Source organism: Polyodon spathula, chromosome 4 (assembly GCF_017654505.1).
Source record: "Polyodon spathula isolate WHYD16114869_AA chromosome 4, ASM1765450v1, whole genome shotgun sequence".
NCBI lineage: Eukaryota > Metazoa > Chordata > Actinopteri > Acipenseriformes > Polyodontidae > Polyodon > Polyodon spathula.
In genome coordinates, this window is record NC_054537.1 from 96,527,059 (window position 1) to 96,553,597 (window position 26,539).

Genomic DNA, 26,539 nt, shown 5'->3' on the forward strand with positions numbered 1-26,539 from the left:
CACTCCCGCGTCCCGCCGGAACGGAAACCACCATTAATCGGTCAAGGTTCAAATAATGTTAACGCCAATTAGCAGTTGGGTGTGTAATTATAACAGATTCACAGTTGGGTAACCCTTTCATTTCAGTGTCTCTAATTACTGTGTTTGTACATTGCAGTTACTTAGTAAATACATGTGTACTTACACATAACTACAATGTTATTATGCATAATTACAATGTACTTAAGGTGAACATCGTTTACTAAGTATTTACTAAGTTACAACTAATATGTAAATACACATAATTAGAGACACTTCATAGAAAGTGTTACCCACAATTGAATAGTTATCAACTGATGTTATGCTGTAAACAGAGCAGTTAACATGTGCTTATGCTTTATGTTAACAGGCAATACCATAACATTACAAATGCTGTAAGATATTACCAAGTCATGTAGTATTATTCCATTTTATTACCTGAACACTAGTCTCAAACCTGACCTTAATCTAATCAATATTAACAGGTATTACTACGAAACAGAGAGAATGACAGATAATTACCTTATTAATTACTCTGTAATTCGTGCCCAGTCAACATAAACTATGACCTACATTTCTATATAATGGCTGGTAATAAAGAGTGGTAGAGGGTCTGTCGTCTCTGTACATGATTCAGTATGGAATTACACAAACAACATGACATTTATGGTTCAAAGATACATTGTTTAAAGACATTATTTTAAACTCCCACATGGTTCCATAAGAACACAGTATAGGGAATTTAAGCTCTTCAGTGCCGCTACAGAAAGCCCCAGTTTGTGAATATAACTCACTAATTGATTGCTGCATTGCTCTTATTTGTTTTGACTAGAAACTATAAAGCTGTGGGAACACAAAGAAGACTAGGTTTCAGGCCACTGCATGGCACGCCAGGGGGGGCTTGGGATTTGATACAGCAATATTCTGATAGTAGGTATGTGCTAAGACTCTGTTTGAGATGTGTATTATTGGTCATGTTCAAATTTGGCTACAGTTTTTATATTTGTAACTTTGTGTCGAGCTCAGATTGAGTTGTCCATCCGAGCGACAGATGGGATAAAGGCATCAGGTCACTTTCAGTGTAACTGCACATTAGATCATGTAAACTGCATTGCTTTAGTATTGCATGTGTCCTCCTTTTGCTTTTATTATGGTTTTGAGACTTTTATGATTATTCTTAGCTGGTATGTTACATTTTGGTGAAATGTGGGTGTATTCTGTCTTATTTCCTTCAGCTCAGGCAGATTGGATTCACAATGCTTGGCTGCAGCCTTTTTCAGATCAGTCCAAAGCACTTCTATTAAGATCCGGTGATTGCCATTCCAGAGTTGACTTAGCCATATGCTTTGGGTCGTTGCTGAGCTGGAAGACAAACTGTCTGCCAATGCAAACGTGCCAATACTCCTGTCATGAACAAATATTTGAAAATGTTTTATTAAGATTGTTTGTTAAACTACCACAAATTGTATACTTCTGCAAATACGTTTGTCTGCAACTGTAGGAATAGCACACCATGTATTTTCATGCAGCTGATCACAAGTCCACTTTTCCAATGGACCTGTCTCATTTGTTGTAATTCCTACCTGCTTGAATCTGTAAAGCGGATTTGGATCCTTTGTTCAAGAGGCATCACCAGTGACCTATAATAAAGAACGGACCGCATATTACTGAGAGAATATATACATCATTTAAAACAAATACAAATGCTATATGCATACAGTGCTGCCAATTACATCAAACTATGGATTCAACACTAACAGGAACACAGATAAATTACTAGAATCTGTTCTGAATATAATTACCAAAACCCAGTATTATTGTTTTAACAGAGATCTTTAAGCACTGCCTTGTATCTGTATTGTATTGAAGGTTTATGAGGTTTTTGTTTCTTTTTTTACATTGGTTTAATAAGATCCAATTAAATCAAGCCCAAGGGAGCCCCTCTTCCCCCTGTTTAAACAAACCGTAATGTCTTTATGAGAATGGACAATATGCTCCTGGTTTGTGAGATAGCTGTGTTTTTGTATTGGTTATGTTAAAGTAGATTAGGTGAGATTAAAACGGTTATTTGTTTTATTTACCTTTGCAAATGAAGGTTCTTTTAACGGATGAGCCCATCCTCTGTGTCTGGTGCGTTCAGTCTCATTTAGTCAGTGTCTCATTAAAGCACAGAGCCCGGTGAGGCTTGTTTAGGTACTGTCAAATTCTCATGTGACCAAAGAAAACAAACAAAAAAAACAACAAAAAAATACAACTCCAAAGCTGTTCTACTGGAAAAAGACATGAACAACAGAAAACGCTACTTCCAAACCTTCCAATGCCGGTTATTAATGCTGTGTTGTTGTGTTTTGTTTTGTTCAAAATCTACCATCTTTTTAATGCATTGCTTATTTACATCTTTAGCTTTGGTGTGATGTTTAATCTTTAGACTGCTGGGAACATGCTGTATTTTATATTGTGGTCATTTTAAAGATAATAGTTTATTGTACTGTTCCTCATGTGACGAGTACTGCAGTTATAACCTTTAAATAAACATGTCTTCAATTCCACATTGCTGCTATGGGTGTCAGGTCATTTAACACCAAGAAGCTTATTCACAAAGTGAAATATTTTACAATGGCAAAATATATGTTAATGGACTCTGCATTTAAGCAATATACTGCAGTTTAAATTTGTGACTCTTCAGCATTTTATCTCCATGCATTTAGTCTGGACTGATTAGATCTTTTCTGGATTTAAAGTGAGCTGGTATATGCGGTACGTCCTTATGAAAGCATATGCATGGTAACCACAAATATAAGTTCAACCTATTGAAAACAAAAGCATAGCAGAGCATGGTTAAACATAACAAAGGCATGGTAAAAGCATGATAAAAAATAGTAGAAACATGAAAATGTCAAAAATTATCATCAAATGCCCTGCACCTTTACCACTATGAATTTCTATAAATATATATATTGCTTAAGAATATGTAAAGTTTATACATGGGAGAAGAATGATAACCAGATATTATCCCGCTTTGATAGATTTGGTGTCTATAGATGTAAAGTGTCTGTAAATAAGATCCTCTCCCAAAGAAGCACAATAGAACCAACAGTAATATTCTTTATCAGATCCTTTTCCAGCAGGATACGGATACACCAGAACTTGATTGTTTTCAAAGCTGAACTGAGTACAATTTATACAATTTAAATACTGCTTTGTGTATACATTTTTAGATATTTAATGCAAGCTTTTTTTCTCTTTATTGCAACTTAAATTTATGTCATTTTAAATGTCAAACCCATACAATTATTGCCTCAAAAACACAAAATCATTTTCTTTCAAAAGTTTTATTTACCATCAAGCATGAAGAAGCTCAATGCTCAAAACTACAGAACATTTGAAGAGTTTGGTTACAAAACAAGAAGAACACAACATTGTTTGCATCTTGAGGTTATCATTATTTGTGTCTGTCCTGTTAAGGTAAATTTACAAGGGATGAAGCTAGACCCATCACCCTCCAAATCTCCCAACCTCCCACCAACCCAAAAAAGAAAGAAAGAAAACCAAACTAAGAATTTTTTTTTTACCACAATCCTGCATGATTAAAAAAAGACTAAATAACATATTTAGAAAACATTTCTACGTCTAGCTAAAACTAGCCTTATATTGTTTTTGTTTTTTTTTAATACCAGTTAATAATGAATTGTTAGTTTACCTATATCTTTCAACATACATTTTCTTTCCTTGAAAAAGGTCTGTCATTACAGAGAGTAATCAGTTGATTGATGGCTCCATGGCTGTGGTTAATCCAACATCCCAGGCTCTTTCAGAGTTTTTAAACAGTTCAATAAAAATGAGAGGTTGTTCATAGAAAAGCTATTCCTTTGAACAGCACAGAGTTCAGTATCTGGAGTACGGCTGTTCTCTGTAAACTCCCTTCGCTGTTCTCACTGGAGGCGCTTTGTGACGAGTGTTACTCCATTCTTCTTGGCCTGTCCAAACATAATAAAAACAGAAATATATACATAAGGAATTGCAGCTTAGACCACAACGGTTCATGTCGCTTACGCACAAGAACAATATGAATGCAAACAGCAACTCCAGTGAGTAGGTAGCAGGTGTGTAACTCGTACACATTAAAATGATCATGCAGAACATGCCATCTGAGGCAGAGAAACAAGAACGTCCTGTGATATCAGCCAGCTTAAACTTACGGAAGAGAATTTCATTCATCACAGATCCAGCAGTTTATTTCAATATGCATTTAACTCCAAAAGACGTCTAAGATTGGGTGCGGCCTGCATTTCGTATGATATGATCTTTTAGTTATGCACAAAAATCTCAGAATATCTACAATAATTAGGGGATTAAGGTACTTATATGAAGTTAATAACTCTTATACATTTCAAATAATGGTATGGACGGGATTAATAACAATAACAATAAAAACTATAGATAAATCATCTGAAGTCCTAGTTATTGGTTTAAACAGAAGATTAGCTTGTTCACAGCTGTAAAGTGCTGTATTTCTAAGAAACCCTTTTAAGACACCCTTCATGTTGCAGCAACTACAAACTATAAACATGTAAAACTTTTACATGTTTAAAGTTTGTAAAATAAATAAGCTACTACAAATCTTCCATTAAGTTTGGATGGCATTTTAAAATAAAAATTCATGGCAGCTATTCTATTTTTCAGATAAAAACCTGACTGAGGTTACTTCTGCTTCAGGCAAGAGTCTATATTAAAAAGAACGAAAAGCACATCAAAAGAAAGTTGCCCAGTAAAGTCAGAATCCCCATTAACTGAAATCAGCATTAATTTGACCTCATCACTGTCAGAAGTCAGCATTCACTTGACGTCATCACTGTCAGTTTGCAAGTGCCTCTGTTGAGCGATGCTTTTGTCTTCTCTCACGTTAAACCGGCACTCACTTTTGTCCCTGGAGCTGGTAACAGTGTGCAGGGCTGGGTTGTGCTTTGGGCTGTTTGTTCATAAGCAAGACCTTTCAATTAAGCATGTGCCTGCTTCACTTCCTGTCACTTTTAAAAGCACTTGACTCAGGTAACCTTGTCCAGAGGAGTACAAACATATATGCTAACTAGATGAGAGAGCACATCACTCTTTTGATCTTAGTGCTGTGCACATTCTCTAAAAGGAATTGGGTTAAATTTAAATTTCATGATCGCAAAAAAACCTCTGAAAAATCTGGTAAATATAGCTATTCTTTTGTCAAATAATTTTTTTCCACAATCCCACGAACATCAGTGGATTGGGGGATTACTTTTACACCAGAGATGATACAGCTTCAATTAATTTTGTAAAGGATTTGAACCTGCAGCCTTCTGAGACTGAGGCTAGTGGGTTACCAATTAAAAAAAGAAACAGCTTTGTTTTTACAGATGATTGTAGAACAAAAGCTGCCATGATTGCAGAATTCTGATTGGCTGCAGGGCTGACTGACTGATTGCTATCTAAACATAAAGGCGTGTGGATTTAATCTGCATGGCCATGTGTAGCTAAGTGTGGGGATACAGTTAGCAAAAGGGTCCTGTTAACAAAGCTTTTGCCTGTGAGTTATTTAAAGAACATTGTTAAAGAAATTTACAAGTTTTTGCAACTTTATAAATCCAGCAGACTGTACTTACATGCGTGTCACGTTTTTAATATATGTACATACAGCGAAAGTATATGATTATATGATCACTGTAGCTACACTGTATTTACACTTGTGTCACATGTTTTTAATATATGTACATACAGCATAATTATATGATTGTAAAAATAACTTTGTTAAATGCATGTTGTTAATGTGTGGAGTTCCATACTCATAATCACATAGTTGCGTGCTAAGGGAATACAGTAAATATTAGTAAACCACGAAAACAGCGCATTTAAATGGACTCTGAAATGTATCCAAGCCCATTCTTGAAAAAACGATTGAGTTAATGCATTGTGGCTCCAATAAAACAAAAAAATACAAGCACACACACACACACATATAAGAAATACAAGCACACACACACACACACACACACACACACATACAGTGGCTCTCAAAAGTATTCACCCCCTTAGACTTTTCCACATTCTTTTTCACAAAGTCCATAATGTCAAAGTGAAAAATAAAATCTACAAATTGTTAAATTGCTAAATTAATTACAAAGACGAAACAGAAAATAACTGATTGCATAAGTATTCACCCCTTTTAGCCAATATTTGGTAGAGGCACCTTTGGCAGCAATTACACACATGAGTCTATTTGGATAAGTCTCTACCAGCTTTGCACATCTGGACACTGCAATTTTTGCACGTTCTTCTTTGCAAAATTGCTCAAGCTCCGTCAAGTTGGATGGGGACCTTTGGTGAACAGCAATTTACAACGCTTTCTACATATTCTCAATTGGATTGAAGTCCGGGCTTTGACTGGCCATTCCAGGACATTGACCTTTTTGTTTTTAAGCCACTCCAGTGTGGCTTTGGCTGTATGTTTGGGGTCATTGTCTTTCTGGAAGATGAATCTTCTCCCAAGTCTCAGGTTTCTTGCAGACTTCAGCAGGTTTTCCTCCAGGATTTCTCTGTACTTTGCTGCATCCATTTTGCCCTCTATCTTCACAAGCTTTCCAAGCCCTGACGCAGAGAAGCATCCCCATAGCATGATGCTGCCACTGGCATGCTTCACGGTAGGGATGGTGTTCTCAGGATGATGTGCGGTGTTAGGCTTGCACCAAACACAGCACTTAGCGTTGACACCAAAAAACTTTTGGTCTCATCAGAACATAGAATCTTCTTCCACTTGATCTCAGAGTCTCCCACATGCCTTCTGGCAAACTCTAGCCAAGATCTGATGTGAGTTTTTTTTTCAACAATGGCTTTCTTTTTGCCACTCTCCCATAAAGGCCAGTTTTGTGAAGCACCCGGGCTATTGTTGCCGTATGCACAGTGTCTCTCAGCTCAGCCGTGGAAGACTGTAACTCCTTTAGACTTGCCATAGGCTTCTTGATGGCCTCCCTGACTAGCGCCCTTCTCAGTTTTTGAGGATGGCCTGTTCTAGACAGATTCACAGTTGTGCCATATTCTCTCCATTTCTTAATAATGGACTTTACTGTGCTCCAGAGGATAGTCAATGCCTTGGAAATGTTCTTATATTCTACCCCTGATTGGTGCTTTTGCAGTATGCTCCTTGCAAAGGAGTTGGCTCTTTTGTACAGCGGGAAGCTATGCTTCAGTGCGAGAGGTCCCGGGTTCGTATTCACCTACCTGGCTTGTTTAAAAGTACAGACTAGGGGCTTTCCCATGATGTATTCAGTGTGTGTTTGTGATACTCCTAGCAGGAAATACGATCGCCTGAAGTTAAGCCCCTCATCATGTGACAGAATTCACAGCTTAGGTTTCTTTTTAAGTCAATTGCTCTTATCAGTCATTGTTAAGGGTAAATAAATTCTAAAAAAAAAAAAAAAAAAAAAACAGTTACATGCATAAAAGAACCGCTAGACAGAGTCAGGGAACCACGGTAGCTACTGCGGTTCAGACACCGAGCTGCACACATGATGCAGGGCTCAAGTCTAAATGCCGTGTCGATGTCGTAAAGTCGAAGCAGGGTAATAATGTAAAAGAGTCGAAAGTGCCGTGTGTCGTAAATCGAAGCATTGTAAGTCAAGGATATATATATATATATATATATATATATATATATATATATATATATATATATATATATATATATCTACAACACCCGAACTATTGTGGCTTGTGTCATAATAATTGCACACACAGCAATCTATCCATAAAAAAAACATAGGATTTGTGTTTCAGTCCCATTGCACTGAAAAAGGGCTCCAGTATACAAGCTTGGGGTTTCTCAATATTTAAACACTAAGCAAAGCAGATTCATTCAAAACTAAAACAACAATTGATCCAGTGCAGTGTGCAGCACCTGAAATAAAACAAAAAATTAACATATACTAATGCTTAACGACGGTATCTTTCGACTCCCATTCCAGCCAATGTTGCAGAATCTGCACACCATTATTCTGTCACCGTCAGCTGCATACACCCTCTTTTGCATGGTTGTTTAACTGTTATGCGCAGTTTAGGCTTTTTAGAAACAAATGTCTCTTCTCTTCCATTGATAATTAATTTCCCAAACGACTCGCTCCAAATCATACATCAGCGTAAGCGCCGGTCAGAGCATCCGTTTCCCTTCACACCGTGTCTAGCGTGGTAACGGCTGAGCCTTGACAACTACGATTATGTAGGAGTATGTATTTAAAGCATTTTTTGTATAAACCTCTCAATTTAGAAATGTAATTCTATGTTTGCTTTATAATGATTTTTCTTTATATTTCGTTTTATATTTGCATGTCATTTTATTTTGCTGTATGTGCTGCATTTCATGACCACTTTCCTCACCATTAAAAATCGTTGTGACGTCACATCCTCAGCATCGCCCCTATCCAGATACCGTAAAACTTCCATTAATTGCCCAGAAGTCTGTACAGTGCGCTTATCAGTTTGTTTTACAAGGCAAACTCGTTCTCTGCTTGACCATTCCAACGTTTATTTCCCGCAATGTTTAAAAAGAAAAAAAGTGTTTGCTTTGATGTGATCGCAACTAGAATGAAAAAATACAGCTGTATAAGAATCATACAAAAAAACAGACAACACAAAAAAGAGCAAGTGAATGTAAGTGCTGTACAAAGCTTGCTTATTGTATGCTATTATATAGTATCCATTCAGCAGGGAGAACCCGCTTAATTGCTTAAGTGAATGGCAGTGAATGAATGATGAGGATAGCGATTGAAATTACAGATGATTTATGACTGTGAATGGAGCTCAGGGCCCGAGTGAAATATATATTTGGCTGGAGGCCTCGTCTGTGGGCCCCCGACGGCTACCTGTGCGAGGCTGGCGGGAAATACACCAACAGATACGTGCATCCCAGTGCCGCAGATAAGAAGTGGCTGTAGCCACCTCTCCCCGAAATGACGAGGCCGCCAAACCATGAATGAATAATGAAAAATATTTAACGCTCTCCACAGTGGCACTCTGCCACCTAACCCCCAAATATTGAATTTAATGAAAACACTATGTAACACAATTTTTGTTCCTGGGTAGTAAGTGTTATTTCCTAATTGCTTATGCCTCAAAAGTACAGAAAATGGCTATTATTCCCCACAAACTTTGCTTTTGTGACCAGGACAGTGATATTTTGAAATTTACCTATTTCCAATGAGAAAACGGGCGAATTTGTGTCTTTTCGTTCACATAAAGTCAGAAAAAAACAACATATGAATCCAAATTAACATGTATTTATACTAAAGTAATACAAAAATGACTACAAAAGATTTAGAAGTGAGTAGTTTTTTGAGATTTACGATTATACTGTAAATCACTTTCACGAATCAGCCCCCAAATGTAGTCTCCCATCATGTTCTCGTTATACTGTCCTTGGTAGCGGCGTTCAAAGTCCAGTATATCCTGGTGGAAGCGCTCGCCTTGCTCCTCCGAATACGCTCCCATGTTCTCCTTGAATTTACCAAGATGAGCATCAAGGATATGGACTTTGAGGGACATCCTACAGCCCATTGTGCAGTAGTTCTTCACCAGAGTCTCAACCAGCTCCACATAGTTTTCGGCCTTGTGATTGCCCAGAAAGCCCCGAACCACTGCGACAAAGCTATTCCAAGCCACTTTCTCCTTACTAGTGAGCTTCTTGGGGAATTCATTGCACTCCAGGATCGTCTTTATCTATCGTCCGACGAAGACACCGGCTTTGACCTTTGCCTCAGACAGCTTAGGGAAGAAGTCTTGAAGGTACTTGAAGGCTGCCGACTCCTTATCTAGAGCTCTGACAAATTGTTTCATAAGGCCCAATTTGATGTGCAGTGGTGGCATCAGCACCTTCCGGGGGTCCACCAGTGGCTCCCACTTGACGTTGTTCCTCCCCACAGAGAACTCGGTCCGCTGTGGCCAGTCCCGCCTGTGGTAGTGCGCCTTGGTGTCCCTGCTGACCCAAAGGCAAAGATAGCAGGGAAACTTGGTAAAACAGCCTTGGAGACCCATCAGGAATGCCACCATTTTGAAGTCTCCTATGACCTCCCAGCTGTACTCATCATACTTCAAGGCGTCCAGCAAGGTCTTGATGCTGTTGTAATCCTCTTTGAGGTGCACCGAGTGAGCCAGGGGAAGAGACGGGTACTTGTTACCATTATGGAGCAGCATGGCTTTGAGGCTCCTGGATGAGCTGTCAATGAAGAGGCGCCACTCATTCTGGTTACAGGCGATTCCGATTGCCTCGAACAGACTGGTCACATTGTGGCAGAAGCAGAGCCCATCTTGACGGGTGAAGAAGCTAGAAAAAGGTTGGTGACACTTCCTCTGATCTGCGACTTGCACACTTTCATCCAACAAGTTCCACTGCATGAGCCTAGATGTCAAAAGCTCGGCATTGGACTTGGTGAGACCAAGATCTCTAATCAAGTCGTTGAGGTCTTTTTGGTTGGGGTAGTATGGGTTTCTCTCCTCAGCTCCACCTCTGAAATTGTCATCTGGATCTACAACGTCTTCCTCGCTCTCTGACTTGCTGCTCTCTTCTAAAGACGGCTGCTATCTGGAGGAGTGGGTACGGGGAGCTCATGGCAGTGTGGCACTGGGGCGATGGATGAAGGAAGGTCCGGATACGTGATAACAGGTGCATTCTTGCCAGTCTGACGTTTGGAAGGGTCCACCATGCAGAAGTAGCAGTTGCTTGAGTGGTCAGTGGGTTCCCGCCAAATTCTTGGGATAGAGAACTTCATGGCTCTCTTTTCCCCTCTGTACCATCCTACAAAAATACATTTATTTCACCCATGACTAATGTGTAAGAGATTCTCGCAACATTTTTCATATATGATATATTTTTTCAATAACATTGAAAATTGTAAAACATTTTAAAATTAAAAACTTTTACAATTTTAAAAATTTTAACAAATTTTATAACATAAAATTCTGAGCAACAATTGTCCATCTTACCTTTCAGAATTTTTTTGCAGTGCTCGCAGGTGAAATGAAGTGCCCAGGGTTTGTCTTGATCCCCGACAGGCATGCCGAAATAAGCCTTGTAGGCCTCACACATCTTAGCAGATGCTTCCATGGAGTACTTTTTCGCTCTTGTCTTGATAAATTGGCCACAGACATAGCAAAATGCGTCTGCCGGATGCTTGCAGCCTCTTGATGCCATCTCAGAAAAATGCAGATATGTATCCACTTAGGCAGCTGGAACTAAACTGAACTGGTGGGCTTAAGGCCCCTGTATTTATACTACTATTTATATTACTGGAAAGTAATGGAAAGTTACTCCAAGTTTACTCAGCACTGAATCTATCTGGAATGTTCTGGAAAATAGGTCAATTTCAAAATATCACTGTCCTGGTCACAAAAGCAAAGTTTGTGGGGAATAATAGCCATTTTCTATACTTTTGAGGCATAAGCAATTAGGAAATAACACTTACTACCCAGGAACCAAAAAAAAAAAAAAATTGTTACACGGTGAAATCAGCAGCTGAGACACACCCCATCCCCTAGAGCGTGACTGCACCAAGGGAGAAAGCCCAGCCTCTCCAACCCGACCACTCACCCTGCAGAACTACTAAATATGAACCGCTCGGCACTCAGGTTAGGAAAAACCCTCTACTCACATATTTTACATTTTTTTAGGGGGAAACCTCAGGAAATCCATAGCTGAGGGCAGCCCTTCCTCCAGGCTCTAAGCGGTCAACTTTCGTTTCGGCCTCCCAGTGCGTGACTGAGCAGCCGAAACAAAAAGAAGTGACAAGAATGAATATCACACAGAGCTTTTATGAGCTTGCTGATGACGTATTGGTTATGGGCAGATTCTCCTACCAGAAAAGCAACCAAGTTTACAATTTGTGCAGTTGAGCATTGTTCCTTCATAATGACAATATTGTATCTGTAAACATGTAACCCACATTTGAAAAAGTAAAGAAAATAAATGTACCGGTAGAGGACAAGTTTTATTTTTTTTTTTTATAAATGTTTTAGAAAGTGTCTTAGCTACAAATATACTTATACAGAATGAAGCCTGTACTGTAGCTGTTTTAAGTGTCATAAAAAGCAGACTGCCTTTGTTCAGACGTTACTCCCCATAACAGCAACCACAGCTTAAGAGCAACATAGCAAAGGGCAGCGTTATGTTGCTGTGAACGAGCGTCTACTGTGTGTGTGTGTGTGTGTGTGTGTGTGTGTGTGTGTGTGTGTGTGTGTGTGTGTGTGTGTGTGTGTGTGTGTGTGTGTGTGGGCCTGTCTCTCGCTCTCGCTATCTCTCTAAAATGTAGTTACATTTTACAATAGCCCAAGTTTCTTTAGTGATATCACAATATGCATATTCAATTGATGTATGTAGTGCACATGAAAAATCTGTAATTTTTTTTTTTTTTTTTTATATTATGAGGTAAAATAAGATGCTATATGATGACATTAAACTTTACTGTCTGAGAAATCAACCTGAAGTAAAGGGTCTAAATAAAACAGACAGCTTGTGATATGGGTTGCAAGCTGTCAAGTGAATTAAGAGAGGTGTTTAAATGATTGAATACGGTATCCCAGGGGCACAGATGAATGGTGTCAACACACAGATTGTTTTCACTTTCAAAGCCATGGTAACAGTGGCAAATAAATAAATAAATTAAAAAAAAGTGTCATGTATTCTGCAGATAATTTATACACTGCACAGCTTTAAAAAAAATGATACAAGGTCAGATTAAAATAAAGTGTGAAGAATCAGTAATAATACTATCATTAAGATCTGGGGTCAGTTCTAATTATCACTGACATTACAGCTACGGGAGGCTTTAAGAAGGGTTTCTTGGAAGCTCATTTTTATAAATTTTCATATCACTACCATAATTACTGTTCTGTCAAAATATCAATCTATATCTCTTTGTTACATACCGTAAGAATCGTAGGAGTCTTCGTTTATCCCATGTCCGTAGTCATAGTAATCACTTGCACTGTTAAGGGACAAGGGAAGAAGAATATAAAGGAAGATTTGCAATTTCTATTCACACAGAAAGGAAAGAATGAACAATGGCATGAAGCAGAGCCTGAAGCTGCTGCATATTTAGGCATGTCTATGGATACCATCATGTCTTTAGCTGCCAGATTTTTATATATATATATATATATATATATATATATATATATATATATATATATATATATATATATATATATAATCTGTATCTGTTTAAATGAGCCCTGCAAAGTTCTCAATTTTCCTAATGTCATTTTTACATTAACTACATATACTATACACTTTTTTATTCCTAAATGGATTATTTTGTGCCCTATTTTTTACTTAAGAAAGATCCTTTAGTGTTACCTCCTGTTGTACTGTAAATGCTCAGGTTAATAGGCATGGGGTCCAGGCAGCAACAGTTGACATGCCCACTGTGTGTATACAGTAGAAGACTTTATAACATTCATGAAGTCTATTATCATCACTGTAAAAAATGTATGTAAATTCAACAGTAAGAATACGGTGAATAGTGAAGGTAAAATGCCTTCTCTTATAAAATGACAATTTACCTGAAGTTTAACAGCAAATTACCTTCATTCTAAAAACTGATATTTTCTGTTGTTTTAATGGACCGAATTTATTAAAAAAAATCAAGTGTCGTTTACGATTAAATGCATAGATATTACATCTAATTACATTAAAACTGTAATGAAGGATTACCATAATATGAAGTATAATGATACAGTTTTTTTGTACTGGCAACCCAGTCTTTTACCATAAAAACAACAGTTTTTGTTTTACATTGTGATGCCGTTTTTGTTTTACATTGTGATGCAGTATTTGTTTTACATTGTGATGCAGTTTTTGTTTTACATTGTGATGCCGTTTTTGTTTTACATTGTGATGCAGTTTTTGTTTTAAATTGTGATGCAGTATTTGTTTTACATTGTGATGCAGTTTTTGTTTTACATTGTGATGCAGTTTTTGTTTTACATTGTGATGCAGTTTTTGTTTTACATTGTGATGAAGTTTTTGTTTTACATTGTGATGAAGTTTTTGTTTTACATTGTGATGCAGTTTTTGTTTTACATTGTGATGCAGTTTTTATACAGTACATTACTGGCCACCCTGCTGCCATTTTTTACCGTAAAAACAACAGATTTTCTTTTACAGTGCAGGAGTGCCTACTAGGTAATGCAAGTATTTATGAGAAGATCCAACATACTTTTTCTTCAAAGCATTCACTATCTAAACACACAGGATACAGTATCTGAAATGTTCCAGTCCTCTGTATCCTTGCCCATATAAAGAGCTGATGCAATTCCAGCACAGAGAGCCATCTTCCTGTAGCTCCTTGGAGGTGAACAAGCCCAGCTGTGATTTCTGTAGCTACTGGGATCTGACAATATCTGAATCCAGGATGGCACAGTATGGCTGTGCATAATACTTTCGACCATTATTTCATAACTACCCACCCATCACCTACATGTACTGTACAAAGAAAACCTGGTCAACTTAACACAGTCATTCTCTGTTTAAATTCTCTGATGTGTGAAGTGTAAGTCTGACTGATCTGTAATACCAATATAAATCGGAGGGATCTGGTATTCATATGTGAATAATCTCTGGCTTACTGTCGATTGCATCTCACTTTCCTCCAAGGATTATACTGAGAATGATCACTTTAAATAGGACATCTTATTACTTCTGCTTATGTGCTGCAATACATATTCGCTTCCTGACCTTGCATTATTTTTGCCAGGACACTTGTTGCTGTTGCACACAAACTTCCAGCAATGGTATTCATTGGGTTATACATTTTAAATGGCTTTCTATTCAGGCTACAACTGGCATGTGAGCTTATTCTAGAAGTAGTTTATTTGCAAAAAACACTTTAATTCCCTCTTATTTGAACACATAGGATACTACATTTCCCTTTCTTATATTGTTGTAATTTCCCTTGTGTTCTGTGAAGTTAAAAAGAAAGTTCACCATTTTAAGTACAATCAAACATCTACAGCATTGCATGACTGTGACGGAAAGATGAGTTCTGGTGATGAATCTTCCTCCCGACCTGTGAGGGCGCTAAAGAACGGGAGGAGAAGTATCTGGAAGGGCTGGCCTGACAGTTCGTTTCCGGGTCAGGGAAGTGGGTCAGCCTGGAAGGAAGCGCGACTCTGTTGTAAGACCGTATTGATTTGAAAGGTAAACGAGAGGCAGCTGCAAGTAATAAGGCATCACCGCGACATCTGTTCCCCTTACCAACCACTTTGCCACACGTGGTGTCAGATCCGGGATGGACTGCAACGCGCTGGCGGAGCTGCTGCAGGCACTGGAGACCAGACGGGATGCAGAGGAGAGACGGAGGGAGGAGCGCTATACGGCGCTCATTGAACGGGTAGGGCTGATCGTTGCTGCAGGAGCGACCCCTATCGGAACATCATTGATGTCGGCCCCGAAGGCACAGGCCATGAAAATGACGGCGGAGGATGATCCGGAGGCATTTTTGGTGGCGTTCAAGCGGCTGGCAACCGCAGCGGGATGGCCTCGGGAGTTCTGGGCAAGCCAGCTAGGACCTTGCCTGGTCGGGGAAGCGCAGGCAGCTTACCAAGCCCTGAGCGACCAGTACGCCACTGACTATGACCTAGTCAAGCAGGCTATCCTCCGTCATCTCAACATCATCGTGGAGACCCACCGGACGCGGTTCCGTGAGTACCGGAGAGCCCCGGAGACACGCCCCAGGGTGGTGGCACAGCGGTTGTGCGACCACATGGTCCATTGGCTGACCCCAGAGAAGAAGACCGCTCAACAAATGGGGGAAGCCATTGTGGTGGAACAATTCTGCCATGTGGTCGGCTCCGAAACTCAGGCGTGGGTACGGCGCCACAACCCTGACACCCTGGAGGAGGCGGTCAAATTGGCTGAAGATTTTGAAGACTCTTTGATGTCAGCCCGGGTCGGGATCCTGTCAGCCCCTGCCCTGCTCAGGAACCAACCTCTCCCTCCCTCTCCTCCAACACCACCACCATCACCCTCGGTCCCGGCACCCAGACCTCCCAGACCGCCGACCCCGTTGGGCCCCCTTGCCTCCCCCCCATGGAGACCGAGGATGGCCCCCAGCTGGGGTAGAGGTGTTGTCCCTGCCCCGTTGCCCTACCAGCAGCGGGACAGATATTTAACCTATGCCCCCTCTGTCCCTCCACTCTGTTTTAGGTGTAACCAGCCAGGACATAGGGCCAGGTCATGCCCCGCTGCTATGGAGTGTGACGTGGCTGCATGCAACTGGACACCTGGAACGGGTAAGCAGGGGGAAAACGGTTGGGAGGGGCCCTGTCTGATTGACGTGGTTTTAGGGAATGTGAAAACCCACGCGTTAATGGACACAGGGTGTGAGCAAACCTTGATCAGGACAGCTCTCTTGGGCGGTATGTCGTGGCGGCCACAAGGTCAGGTGGCCATCTCCTGTATCCATGGAGACACGGCGGCATACCCCACCCTAAAAGTATATTTATCGGTAGGACCGATAAAACGTCACCTTGTAGTCGGGGTGGCGGAAAGGTTGCCGCACCCAGTTATTCTGGGCCGAGACTGGCCAAAATTCAAAGAATTGGTGCAAATAATGGCAGTCTCAGCCACACACGTAAACGTGGCAGAAAAAGGGAAAAAGGAACGGATTGGTGATGTGTTTCCTTTTCATACTGAAATGTTTTCCCCTCTGTTCCGTCCTAGAAAAACAAATAAGGAGAGACGGACCGCGAAATGGGAGGGAGCGTCTTTGAGACAAGGCTGGGGTCTGGTGGGAGAGTGCTGTAATGGTAACAAACGCCAGTCGAAGGGAGTGGGAACGCAGTGTGACCGAGAGAGCGAGGTTACTGGGCCGACTAGGGCAGAGGTTATTCCAGCCCCTCTCAATATACCGGACCCGTGGTACTCAAGCGCGGACCTAGTGTGGGGCCAAAAGAACGACCCGTCACTGGTGCACGCTTGGGGGCAGGTCCGGTCCATTGAAGGTAAGGATGTTGATGGCGCTGGGCCGCTAGTATATCCACATTTCAGTATAAAGGGGCAATTACTATATAGGGTAAACCTAGCCGCGGGCACAGGACAGCCTGTAACACAATTATTGGTTCCCCCGTCTTGTCGGACCGAGGTCATGAGGCTGGCGCATGATATCCCTTTTGCGGGGCACCTCGGAGCCGAGAAGACGAGGGAGCGAATATTGGCTCGATTCTATTGGCTCGGTCTTCATACTGATGTGTCGAAATATGTAGCCACATGCCCAGACTGCCAGCGAGTAGCGCCAGGTCGAGTGCGCCCCGCTCCTTTGGTCCCACTGCCGATTATTTCCACTCCGTTCGAGCGCATTGCAATGGACATAATGGGCCCTTTGCTACCTTCTGACTCTGGGTATACGCATATATTAGTAGTGGTGGATTATGCAACGCGATACCCAGAGGCAGTTCCATTGAGGTCCACTAGTGCAGCTGCAATAGCCACCGAGTTAGCGCAGATTATGGCTAGAGTAGGGATCCCCAAGGAGATTTTGACTGATCACGGAACCAATTTTTTGTCCAATACGTTACAGCAGGTGTACAAAATATTAAAAATACGTCCCATCAGGACGTCCGTTTATCATCCACAATCGGACGGTTTGGTTGAACGTTTTAATCAGACCTTAAAGTCGATGCTGAGGCGATTTGTAACACAGGAGCAGAAACATTGGGCATCGCTTCTTCCCTACCTCCTTTTTGCGGTGAGAGAAGTGCCGCAGAGTTCAACGGGGTTCTCCCCCTTTGAGCTCCTGTACGGCCGGCAGCCTCGCGGCATTCTCGACCTGCTGAGGGAGGGGTGGGAGGAGCACAAAGGCTCGTCTAAAAATGTAGTGAAGTATGTGCTCCTACTACGAGATCGCCTGGATTTGGTCGGTCGTTTGGCCCAAGACAACCTCAGATCGGCTCAGCACCGACAACAGCAGCATTACAACAAAAATGCACGGATTCGAACCTTTCGACCAGGGGACAAGGTAATGCTGCTACTTCCCTCATCAGAATCGAAACTGTGTGCTAAATGGCAGGGGCCGTATGAGGTGATTCGGGCTATAGGGAAAGTAAATTCTGAAATTAGACAGCCCGATCGCCGAAATGAACGTGAAATTTATCATGTCAATTTGTTAAAGCCCTGGCAGGCAAGGGAGGTCTTATTTATAGCCCCAGGCAATATGGAGGATGATTTAGGTCCCTGTCCAGAGAACCCGAGCACAAGAGCGATTTCTATGGGGGAACAATTGGTTCCGGATCAGCAAAGAGAGCTGCGTGAGCTTATTGAGGAGTACAGCGATGTTTTTTCTGACGTGCCCGGCAGGACAAACTTAGTTGAATATGACATTATCTCTCCACCAGATGTCACAGTGTGAGAGAGACCGTACCGGATCCCAGAAAGTCGACGAAGTGGCATTCGCAAAGAGGTATGGGATATGCTCGAGCTTGGGGTGATTGAGCCTTCCAGGAGCGAGTGGTGCAGTCCGATCGTCATAGTGGAAAGACGGCACCAACCGCTTCTGTGTGGATTTCAGAAAGGTGAACGCTATTGCTAAGTTCGATGCATATCCCATGCCTCGGGTCGACGAACTTTTAGACAGACTGGAAAAAGCGAGGTTTATTTCCACTCTGGACCTGACGAAGGGATACTGGCAAATCCCTTTAACCCGCAGCTCCAGAGAGAAAACCGCATTTTCAACACCAGAAGGGCTGTTCCACTTTAAAACCATGCCGTTTGGGCTACATGGTGCGCCCGCTGCCTTTCAGAGACTGATGGACCAGGTTTTACGCCCACATCATGAATATGCAGCAGCGTATATTGATGACGTGGTGATATACAGCTCCACCTGGCGAGAGCATTTGGCTAGGGTTGCAGCCGTTCTTCAGTCTCTAAGGGCAGCCCGGCTGACAGCTAACTTGAGGAAATGTGCGTTTGCCAAAACAGAGACTCAATATTTGGGATTTTTAATGGGGAATGGAAGGGTGAGACCTGTAGTCACCAAAATCCAGGCTTTGGTTGATGCAGCGATCCCCAAAACCAAGACTCAGGTGAGGTCACTACTGGGCTTAGCCGGTTATTACCGCCGCTTCATCCCCGAGTACGCCACAGTGGTTAACCCGTTAGTCGACCTCACCAAAAAGAGTGCTCCAAATTTAATTAAATGGTCAGCTGAGTGTCAGGGAGCGTTTGATACTATTAAGCGTACACTTTGCCAGGCCCCCACTCTTATCACACCGGATTTCACCAAGAGATTCATCCTCCACACCGACGCATCGGATGTAGGTTTGGGTGCAGTCTTGTCCCAAAAAGTAGCTGGAGTAGAACACCCGATATTATACCTCAGTAAAAAAATGTTACCTCAGGAACGCAACTACTCCGTAGTCGAGAAAAAGTGTTTGGCCATTAAATGGGCTACTCACTCTTTACGATACTACCTGCTGGGACACTCATTCGATCTGGTCACAGACCACGCCCCACTCAAGTGGTTAAGCACAATGAAGGACAGCAATGCCCGGATAACTCGGTGGTATCTGGCATTGCAGCCCTTCATGTACCACATGGTACACCGTGCGGGGAAAGACCACCAAAATGCGGATTATTTTTCCCGGGAGGGGGGAGTAATGGGGAAGGTAGATTTAGCCGAGTGTTCCTTCGGCTCCACTCTGAGCGGTGGGATATGTGACGGAAAGATGAGTTCTGGTGATGAATCTTCCTCCCGACCTGTGAGGGCGCTAAAGAACGGTAGAGAAGTATCTGGAAGGGCTGGCCTGACAGTTTGTTTCCTGGTCAGGGAAGTGGGTCAGCCTGGAGGGAAGCGCGACTCTGTTGTAAGACCGTATTGATTTGAAAGGTAAACGAGAGGCAGCTGCAAGTAATAAGGCAGCTGCAACCGTTTATCTCGATATCATGCAGGATTACATATAGGGGCCAGGGTAACGCTGATCTTCTCTTTCGTTTGGGTTAACGTTAGGAGAGAAGGACTGAGAGAGGACCTCTCAGAGTATTGTGAAGAGTGTCGTACGTGTTGTGTGTTATTTTCTGTCTGTCTGTAATTGTCTGTCTTTGTCGCACCAATAGACAGTTAACGCACATCTCCGGAGCTGTCGAAAGGAGAGCACTATCCGGAGCACCACTGCACTGAGCACCTGCACGTTTTCGATCACCCAGGACTGGTGACCGTACCGTTGTTTTTTGTTCGGGACTGTGCCCTTGTTTTCATTATCCCCGTGCTTTACACATTGTTGTGCATTGCCGGGGATTTATTATTTTTGACAGTCGCCAGACCTGGAAAAGAGCAATAAACCACACTTATTCACTGAATCACTGTTGTCTGTTCATCACTCCTGCACCGCTTCACCGCGACATCTGTTCCCCTTACCAACCACTTTGCCACAATGACCCACACTTATAGTGCTGATTATGAGATGAATATAGTCTGTATAGATCTTGTAATGGCATAAGAGAATAATATATATGCAGTTGCACAATAAGCTAGGTTAAAATAGAAAATGCAATTACAACACATGGACACTGAGTGACAATGTGTGCTAGGCAAAAATCTCTTTCAAAATCTCTTGAATCTGTGGCTGTAAGCTGTCAGGAAATGTGATTGATTGTGACTTGTGAGTCTGACAACGTCAGATTCATTGATAAGAGGGTAAGAGTTTTAAAATAATAATGATACTAAGGGAAACATGAAAGTGGTTCCGTACCCTGTGACTCACTGTCATGCATTCTCTGCTGAACTCCAGGTTCTGTGTCCTGTGACTCACTGTCATGCATTCTCTGCTGAACTCCAGGTTCTGTGTCCTGTGACTCATTGTCATGCATTATCTGCTGAACTCCAGGATCTGTGTCCTGTGACTCACTGTCATGCATTCTCTACTGAACTCCAGGTTCTGTGTCCTGTGACTCAATGTCATGCATTCTCTGCTGAACTCCAGGTTCTGTGTCCTGTGACTCACTGTCATGTATTCTCTGCTGAACTCCAGGTTCTGTGTCCTGTGACTCACTGTCATGCATTATCTGATGAACTCCAGGATCTGTGTCCTGTGACTCACTGTCATGCATTATCTGCTGAACTCCAGGTTCTGTGTCCTGTGACTCACTGTCATGCATTATCTGCTGAACTCCAGGATCTGTGTCCTGTGACTCACTAACTTGTGAGTCTGACAACGTCAGATTCATTGATAAGAGGGTAAGAGTTTTAAAATAATAATGATACTAAGGGAAACATGAAAGTTGTTCCGTACCCTGTGACTCACTGTCATGCATTCTCTGCTGAACGCCAGGTTCTGTGTCCTGTGAATCACTATCATGCATTCTCTGCTGAACTGCAGGTTCTGTGTCCTGTGACTCACTTTCAAGCATTCTCTACTGAACTCCAGGTTCTGTGTCCTGTCACTCACTGTCATGCATTCTCTACTGAACTCCAGGTTCTGTGTCCTGTGACTCACTGTCATGCATTCTCTGCTGAACTCCAGGTTCTGTGTCCTGTGACTCACTGTCATGCATTCTCTGCTGAACTCCAGGTTCTGTGTCCTGTGACTCACTGTCATGCATTCTCTGCTGAACTCCAGGTTCTGTGTCCTGTGACTCATGCATTCTCTGCTGAACTCCAGGTTCTGTGTCCTGTGACTCACTGTCATGCATTCTGTAATGAATGCATTGATTTGAGAAAGCAAATGCCTGAAAGTACAAATGTTTGAAAGCAGACAGTGCATCCAAATAAAAAGGAATTTAGACTTTTGTTTGGTTTTTTTTGGCCTGCAACGGTTCGGTGACAAAACAATCTTGAAGTGACATCTGCTATCATTCAACGCAGCATCTGATCATTTATTGGGAGACTGTCATCAAGCATCGGGGTCCTGTTGCAGCTGAGCCTAGCTTGCAGTGCCTGTCAGTCTGCCCTGTGACAGGAGTTTCTTTGCTCTTTCATTACATGGATCCAAATGGAAAGAAATTTGGCCTTTCTTTATTATAGACACATTTCAAATGAGTCTAAGTATCCCCAAGAGAGCGCCTTAACACATTACAGAAGAGCCAGGCTCATTTGCACGAGTATTTATGAAGTTTTTAACCTCATCTTATACACTGGGCTACGATTCTGTAAGAGTAGTGCATTTACCTGCACTCACAGAAAACAACAAAACCATATAAAGTAGGCTTTAGTAAATATTATAGCACTTAATCAGACTGCATGGTATATTTGTAGGATTTTGATAAATAAAAAACTCTATGAATTATAATTACAGACTAGAGTAGATGCAGAAAACACAGCCCAAAACGACCCAATAAGAATTGTGTGGAACGTGCAGACTCAGTAAGAATTGTGTGGAACGTGCAGAATCAGTAAGAATTGTGTGGAACGTGCAGACTCAGTAAGAATTGTGTGGAACGTGCAGAATCAGTAAGAATTGTGTGGAACGCGCAGAATCAGTAAGAATTGTGTGGAACGCGCAGAATCAGTAAGAATTGTGTGGAACGTGCAGACTCAGTAAGAATTGTGTGGAACGTGCAGACTCAGTAAGAATTGTGTGGAACGTGCAGACTCAGTAAGAATTGTGTGGAACGTGCAGAATCAGTAAGAATTGTGTGGAACGTGCAGAATCAGTAAGAATTGTGTGGAACGTGCAGAATCAGTAAGAATTGTGTGGAACGTGCAGAATCAGTAAGAATTGTGTGGAAGGTGCAGACTCAGTAAGAATTGTGTGGAACGTGCAGAATCAGTAAGAATTGTGTGGAACGTGCAGACTCAGTAAGAATTGTGTGGAACGCGCAGAATCAGTAAGAATTGTGTGGAACGCGCAGACTCAGTAAGAATTGTGTGGAACGTGCAGAGTCAGTAAGAATTGTGTGGAACGTGCAGAATCAGTAAGAATTGTGTGGAACGTGCAGAATCAGTAAGAATTGTGTGGAACGTGCAGAATCAGTAAGAATTGTGTGGAACGTGCAGATCAGTCAGTAAGAATTGTGTGGAACGTGCAGACTCAGTAAGAATTGTGTGGAACGTGCAGAATCAGTAAGAATTGTGTGGAACGTGCAGAATCAGTAAGAATTGTGTGGAACGTGCAGACTCAGTAAGAATTGTGTGGAACGTGCAGAATCAGTAAGAATTGTGTGGAACGTGCAGAATCAGTAAGAATTGTGTGGAACGTGCAGAATCAGTAAGAATTGTGTGGAACGTGCAGAATCAGTAAGAATTGTGTGGAACGTGCAGAATCAGTAAGAATTGTGTGGAACGTGCAGAATCAGTAAGAATTGTGTGGAACGTGCAGAATCAGTAAGAATTGTGTGGAACGTGCAGACTCAGTAAGAATTGTGTGGAACGTGCAGAATCAGTAAGAATTGTGTGGAACGTGCAGACTCAGTAAGAATTGTGTGGAACGTGCAGACTCAATATCGTTACGTACTGTACTGCAAGAAAATCCTATATATTTCACTATAATTGGAATTTTTTTTATTGTTTTTGATTAGTTTTATTGTAAACTTGTAAACATCAAATACACAATTAATTGTTCTGTAAAAATAAATGTATCAAGTTAAAAACTGAATTAAAAGCTATTGTTTTTGTTACAGCATAAATTATATGTTGTCAACTCATGGCCTTTAAATGTTGTAAGTTACTCCCAATCATTGATTCTTCAGTGCATGCTTGGAATGTTCTCAGTGGACTATTTCACACGAAGCAGGATGAAATTGGATTTTCAGTGTATTATTGATGCTTCTTTAAACTGACATCGGAAACCTGATTAACATGTATACAGCACACAATGACACCTAGCAGGCTTCAGATATATTCATAATATTGTTTGAACATTTCAAAGATCTGCTGTAACAATCTAAGACATCATTCCAGGAGGTCAATGACTCAGATTGTGAATGTCGCATAATGAACTTGTAGGTCATGACTGAAGCACACAGAGAAAGCCTTACTGAAGCACACAGAGAAAGCCTAACTGAAGCATACTCACCTACTCATGTCCATCCAGCAGTAGAGTTTTACTTGTTGTCTTTGTTTTTTTGTTTGTTTGTTTTCTGCGAGTATGGTTTAAATGTAATTATTTGTAAAATGTTTCTGTTCAGATTCCCTCACAGCACAAAAGAGGCTGCACAAAAGTTATGCCAACATCACTCTAATTCCATTGCCGTTTATTTTTTTAACTACGTTCTATTTAGATGTGTTTCGTAAAGTTACCCTTCCTCACTCAGAAATGAGAACATCAGAATCAATAGCTACAATGTGAATGAATGTCAAGCTAAATCAAAATGTGTCTGGGAAAAGATGTACGGTTCTCAACTTCTAATCAGTTCAATTTTCAAAGCGAGGTTATAGCTACTAAAAATCTAATAAGAAGCCCTTTGTAATAGATTACTTTTCAACAGCAGGATTCGATGCTATGGTCCTAAAGCTTTATTGATTCATCTGCATGGAGACGTCGGTTTGCTAATGAACGTTCAGTGGTGTATCAGCAACATGAGGTGTGTGGATCTTAACAAATATTGTATTTGTAATTCATATTAATAAACACTAATTACAGTAGAAATAGATTAACCTGTCTTGAGATTATTCTGTGACATTCCTAATAATATGCGCATGACAGTGGTGGGGAATCACTGATGTGAGCTCAGTGCCCTTTCTCTGGTTGGCTTTTTCTTATACCGAGTTTCGTTGGCTCTTGCTTTCTTTTTTTGTAGTTGTGCTCTAAAGTTGTCTGATTTTGACGCATTGCGACCCATGGAACAATGGTGGAACGTGCATTTCCAAAATCTAGAAAAAATGTAGTATGATGACATCGAAATTCTAGACCATTCTGGGTGCCAGAAGTCATTGTAAACCAGCCTTTGATTGATGTTTGCATGCTAAACTGAAATGAAGCAAAGCAGTGGTTGAGGCAGGGAACTCACTTTTAATCAGTCAATCCAATCAAGCTTATTAGGTGTTGCTAACCAAACAACTGTCAATCGAAATACCAGCACCTTATCACTAACAACGTGATTAATTGTCCAATGATCGTCGGGGAAAGGATTTAAATCTTACCTTATCCTTTGCCTCTTAGCTGAGGTAGTTTGTCCCCTCTTCCCCAACCACCTGTGTTTTGGCTTTGTCTAAAGGAGAGGGCAGCTATCTGCCCCCTGCCTGTGGCTTTCCTACAGTCAGCCTCTCCACTTATCAGCGGAAAAATGTATCTGCAGGGGTTCCCAGAGGCGACGCCAAAGATGTATTCTATGTTAAATGTGTTATCCTAGAACATGTATCATGTCTAATCTGTAATAAATATTACATCTACTGTATCGCATGAATTCCCTGAATGAAATGTAGAAATACATTTATCCTACTGCCCTCAGAAGCAATGTAAAACAAGGCTGCGGTTCCAACAATAAGTGGGTTATCATGAAGAGTATAAGTGACAGAAGAATACATAAATACATATATGAATATTGTTCCAACAATAAGTGGGTTATCATGAAGAGTATAAGTGACAGAAGAATACATAAATACATATATGAATATTGTTGGTATGCTTCCCCTGGTGTCTGTCTGATGGCAACCCCAGTGGTCTAGTAGTGGACTCCTATGATAGAAGATTCCCAATTCAGTTGGACTGCTAATTCATTGTGTGACACTTTGTCAATATATGTACACTATCCATCACCCCTTGTCCTTCTCAACTCAATTACTCCACTCAGCCACTCCTCTGGGAATCCCTCATCTTTCTCAGCTCAATTACTCCACTCAGCCACTCCTCTGGGAATCCTTTATCTTTCTCAGCTCAATTACTCCACTCAGCCACTCCTCTGGGAATCCCTCATCATTCTCAATTCAATTGCTCCACTCAGCAACTCCTCTGGGAATCCCTCATTCTTCTCAGCTCAATTACTCCACTCAGCCACTCCTCTGGGAATCCATCATCCTTCTCAGCTCAATTACTCCACTCAGCCACTCCTCTGGGAATCCTTCATCTTTCTCAGCTCAATTACTCCACTCAGCCACTCCTCTGGGAATCCTTCATCTTTCTCAGCTCAATTACTCCACTCAGCCACTCCTCCTGGAATCCTTCATCTTTCTCAGCTCAATTACTCCACTCAGCCACTCCTCCTGGAATCCCTCATCTTTCTCAATTCAATTACTCCACTCAGCCACTCCTCTGGGAATCCCTCATCTTTCTCAGCTCAATTACTCTACTCAGCTACTTCTCTGGGAATCCCTCATCTTTCTCAGCTCAATTACTCCACTCAGCCACTCCTCTGGGAATCCCTCATCTTTCTCAGCTCAATTACTCCACTCAGCCACTCCTCTGGGAATCCCTCATCTTTCTCAGCTCAATTACTCCACTCAGCCACTCCTCTGGGAATCCCTCATCTTTCTCAGCTCAATTACTCCACTCAGCCACTCCTCTGGGAATTCCTTGATCTTTCTCACTTCAATTACTCCACTCAGCCACTCCTCTGGGAATCCCTCATCTTTCTCAATTCAAT

At 41.5% G+C, this 26,539-nt stretch overlaps 1 protein-coding gene across 2 annotated transcripts in view; it reads right to left on the minus strand.

Moving 5' to 3' along the window:
* Positions 1-3,327: 3,327 nt before the first annotated feature.
* Positions 3,328-26,539, minus strand: part of LOC121315189 (KH domain-containing, RNA-binding, signal transduction-associated protein 3-like) — a 169,149-nt gene continuing 145,937 nt past the window's right edge. The window contains exons 8-9 of one of the 2 annotated variants that reach the window (XM_041249240.1): positions 12,955-13,013; positions 3,328-3,995 (exon numbers count right to left, since the gene is read on the minus strand). In XM_041249240.1, the coding sequence (XP_041105174.1) occupies positions 3,904-3,995; positions 12,955-13,013 (151 nt within the window). In that variant the 3' untranslated portion in view covers positions 3,328-3,903. The remainder of the gene's footprint in view (positions 3,996-12,954; positions 13,014-26,539) is intronic. The other variant, XM_041249242.1, reaches the window with a different exon arrangement.